At 46.4% G+C, this 3377-nt stretch overlaps 1 protein-coding gene across 2 annotated transcripts in view; it reads right to left on the bottom strand.

Annotated features, from left to right (window-relative positions):
* Rgs8 (regulator of G protein signaling 8) overlaps positions 1–3377 on the bottom strand; it is a 26883-nt gene that overhangs the window by 20859 nt on the left and 2647 nt on the right. For both annotated transcript variants that reach the window (XM_028775769.1, XM_028775768.1), the window contains exons 2-3: positions 1310–1411; positions 358–422 (exon numbers count right to left, since the gene is read on the bottom strand). In XM_028775769.1, the coding sequence (XP_028631602.1) occupies positions 358–422; positions 1310–1411 (167 nt within the window). The remainder of the gene's footprint in view (positions 1–357; positions 423–1309; positions 1412–3377) is intronic.

The raw sequence follows: 3377 nt of genomic DNA, 5'->3' as shown, positions 1-3377 counted from the left end.
ATAATATAGTATAATATAGTATAATATAGTATAATATAGTATAATATCGTATAATATCGTATAATATCGTATAATATCGTATAATATCGTATAATATCGTATAATATAGTATAATATAATGACTGAGAACCTAGGGCCTCTTGGGACTATGGTTTGAATACAGAAAACAGGAAAGACAGGCCTAACCTAACTTCTTTTAAGATGCCAGCTTTCTCAGCAATCTGCTCCTCTTGCTGTGTGCAGGACCACGGAGGGCTGGCATCCGAGCACTGGGTCCTGAGCCCAGGAAGCATTCGCTACATCTTTTTGCCACATGGATGATTTGCTTCAGTGTGATGTGGCCTGAAGTCTACTTACACTTATGAGAGAGAAGCACATCAAAGGAGTCTGCCCACCTCGTTGCCTCTTCTGTGGAGAGTCTCCTAGGAAGCAACAGCATCTCTCTGAGTGTTTCTGACACATCACCTCTCCCCCAGCCATTGCTCACATCTGCTCGGGACTCCTTGGATTGGTGGAGAGCAAATGCATACTGTACTGGAGTCTTGCAATTCTACTGCTGTGAACTGGTACATTTTCAAGCAATACCTGGGGAAACCTCTAAGTCAGGGGTGGAGTTATAGCTTAGAGGTAAAGTGCTGACTTGGCATAATGACGTTCTAAGTTTCCCTTCCCCAATACCAGAAAAAAGGATCACCCTGGGTGGGTATTCAGAATCCTATATATTACTTTTGGTCTGAACAATCAAGCCGTGTAGCTATGTAATTTCAAGATGTCAAGGTGATAGTGTGGTGGTGGGGACTAGTCTTGGAGACAAAATAGTTAGGCTCAGCTCACAAACTCTACCTCTTCCTGTCACCTCAAAGTCTTCACCTCTTGGAATGGAGACAGCGATGTCCCTTACAGAGGTGAGTGGGGGGTGAATCGAGGTGACATTTGTGACATCATTGAGTACAGTGTCTGCGCAGAGCAGTTGCTGAATCCAGATGGTCTGAATCTAAGCATATTTTCAGAGTAACTTTGGATGCTTATTTCCAAACTGAGAGCTCAGGTTGACACGTATGTAGGAAGAATCAAGAAGTTCTCTTCCCTAGCCAGGCTTCAGGCAGGATGGGTTCTTAGGAGAACGAGGTTTCCCACCTGAGCAATGCCTTTTTAATCACTCATGTGCCAAGGTAGAAAAGGAGCTGACAAGCGACCACAATGTATGGTCCTATGGTTTATCTGGTCCATAACTCGCTAGAGAACAAGGTCCCAAAGACACTCCAGAGTGTGGGTACCCAGGAATGCAAAGGCAAGCCATACTACTCACTTGAGAGCACGGTTGGGTTTGTCAGGAAGGATGGCCGTGAAGTCACTGCAGGAGTCTGATTTGTGTGACAGGCACCCCAGTCGAGTCCTCATGCCTTTGTTCCTGCAGTCGGTGGGAACAGAAGGAAGGGACTGTCATGGCCACAACTGCCAGCTCTATGAAGGGCCCCTGGACCTGCTGCCCTTCCCACCCCAGGTGACCCCTGAAGCAAAAACAGAGGCAAGAGCTATGCTCACACCTTATTTCACTATAGAAATAGTGATAATAGATGTAGGGCCCTTCTTCTGCCCTTCCCCTAAAGGCTGACAGCTTTTTAAAGCTGACATGGCAAGTTGATGGTGAGGCAATGAAGGTCTTTAGCTTGGGAGAACTTCTAAATTAGGATTCTCTGTAGGGAGTGGTAACACAGCAGTTACAGAGTAACAATCCACATTTTGCTTTCCCACTAGCAGGGCAAAGCGACAGGGTTGGTGGTGGAGGCAGCCCCTAACTACGAAACCATGAAAGCAGGGCCAACACACAGAGGAGAGGGGTGACTCAAAATGCAGGGGTGCACAACAGAGAGGGTCAGAGCACAGAGTGTGGGGCTTCAAGGCAGGTCGGTTCCCAAACGTATTCTCTCAGCTCATCCCACCGGGTCAGGCTCTCTGTACACAAATGGCTATAGACCAGCAGGGATGGAAGAAAGATGGATGCCACCCACAGAGGAGTGGAGCCAATGTCCCCTTGGACAGTCCTTATGCCTGCTTAAATTGCTCTATTCACCTTCAGCCAGGGGCTGACAAACTACTGCCCCCACAAGGTGTGTATATGCATGGTTCACAGGAACAGAACACCACCGTTTGTTCACGTGCTGTCTAAAGATGCCTTCAACTTCAAGGGCAAAATTAGATAGTTGCAACATGGACCATACACTCAGCCTGTAGGAAAGCTGAAAATATTTACTCTCAGGCTCACGACAACAGAAGTTTGCTAACCTCTTACCTTTAACCATGACAATTCCTCACACTGAGGGCAAAAACAAATGGAGGGAGAAGAATTGGTATAATCAGACCAGGTCTTCAGTCTGACTTGAAAAAGGAATTACCATATGCATCAAGGTAGATATCACCATGGAAACAGCCCTACAACAGGTCATCCTCACATACCAAAAGCAAGTCCTTCCTGCCTATCTTCCTTTCCTTCTTTTGCACAAACCCTAAAAACTAGATAGGGGACTTAGGGGTCATCCAATTCATTCATTTCCATTAACTTCAAATGGATTTCCATTCCCTGGCCTGTTCATTGTCTTTGTTCACAGAAATCTTATCTGGCATTTGTCTACTGAGATGGTATTGTACTTGGCAGGGACGGACATTTGTATTCCACAGCACATCCCTGCAGAGCCCCCTTGGAGCTGGAGCATTGGAGTTTCCAGAAATATCCTCTCCCACAGGAAATCTGCCTGCAGGTCTCTGCCCCACCTCTCCTCCCAGGCAGGCTGCACTGTGCTGCCAGTCTATTTTGTGGCATTTCAAAAGGGTTGCGACAGCTATTCTCTCTCCTGAAACAGAGAGCATCTTATGTGTCCATTCAGTCTTACAAATCACAGGGTACCCAGCACCAGGCCATTCAAGCAACTGATTAAAAGCCCTATGAATCATCACTGCTGTGAATACAAGCAAAGGTCCTGTTCAGGCTGTACCACAGGTCAGACCCCAACCTGCAGCCGACTCCGATGCCTTAGGATCATCAGTCATAAAAAACAGTCAGGTCACTAGCTCAAGAGCAACAAACAGGACTCTCAGAAAGAGGCAAATCCACACCAGCTTTTATGCAACAAGGTTTGGCACAGGCTAGTTTAAAGGGCACTGCTTGCTCCCAAGACCACTCTGAGGTGTTCAAATAGTTCACAAAAGCAAATTTATTTGAGACAAAATGGTTTTCCTTATTTCTAGACAAGAGCTGAACTTTCACCTCCTTAGCCAGGTAGGAAATGATGGGAACAGACACAGGAGAGAAAGACTAAGAGGAGGAAGGAAGGAAGGAAGGAAGGAAGGAAGGAAGGAAGGAAGGAAGGAAGGGAGTG

This window comes from Grammomys surdaster, unplaced genomic scaffold (assembly GCF_004785775.1).
Source record: "Grammomys surdaster isolate TR1022 unplaced genomic scaffold, NIH_TR_1.0 259, whole genome shotgun sequence".
Taxonomy (NCBI): Eukaryota; Metazoa; Chordata; class Mammalia; order Rodentia; family Muridae; genus Grammomys; species Grammomys surdaster.
This window is presented reverse-complemented; position numbering and strand designations above follow the sequence as displayed.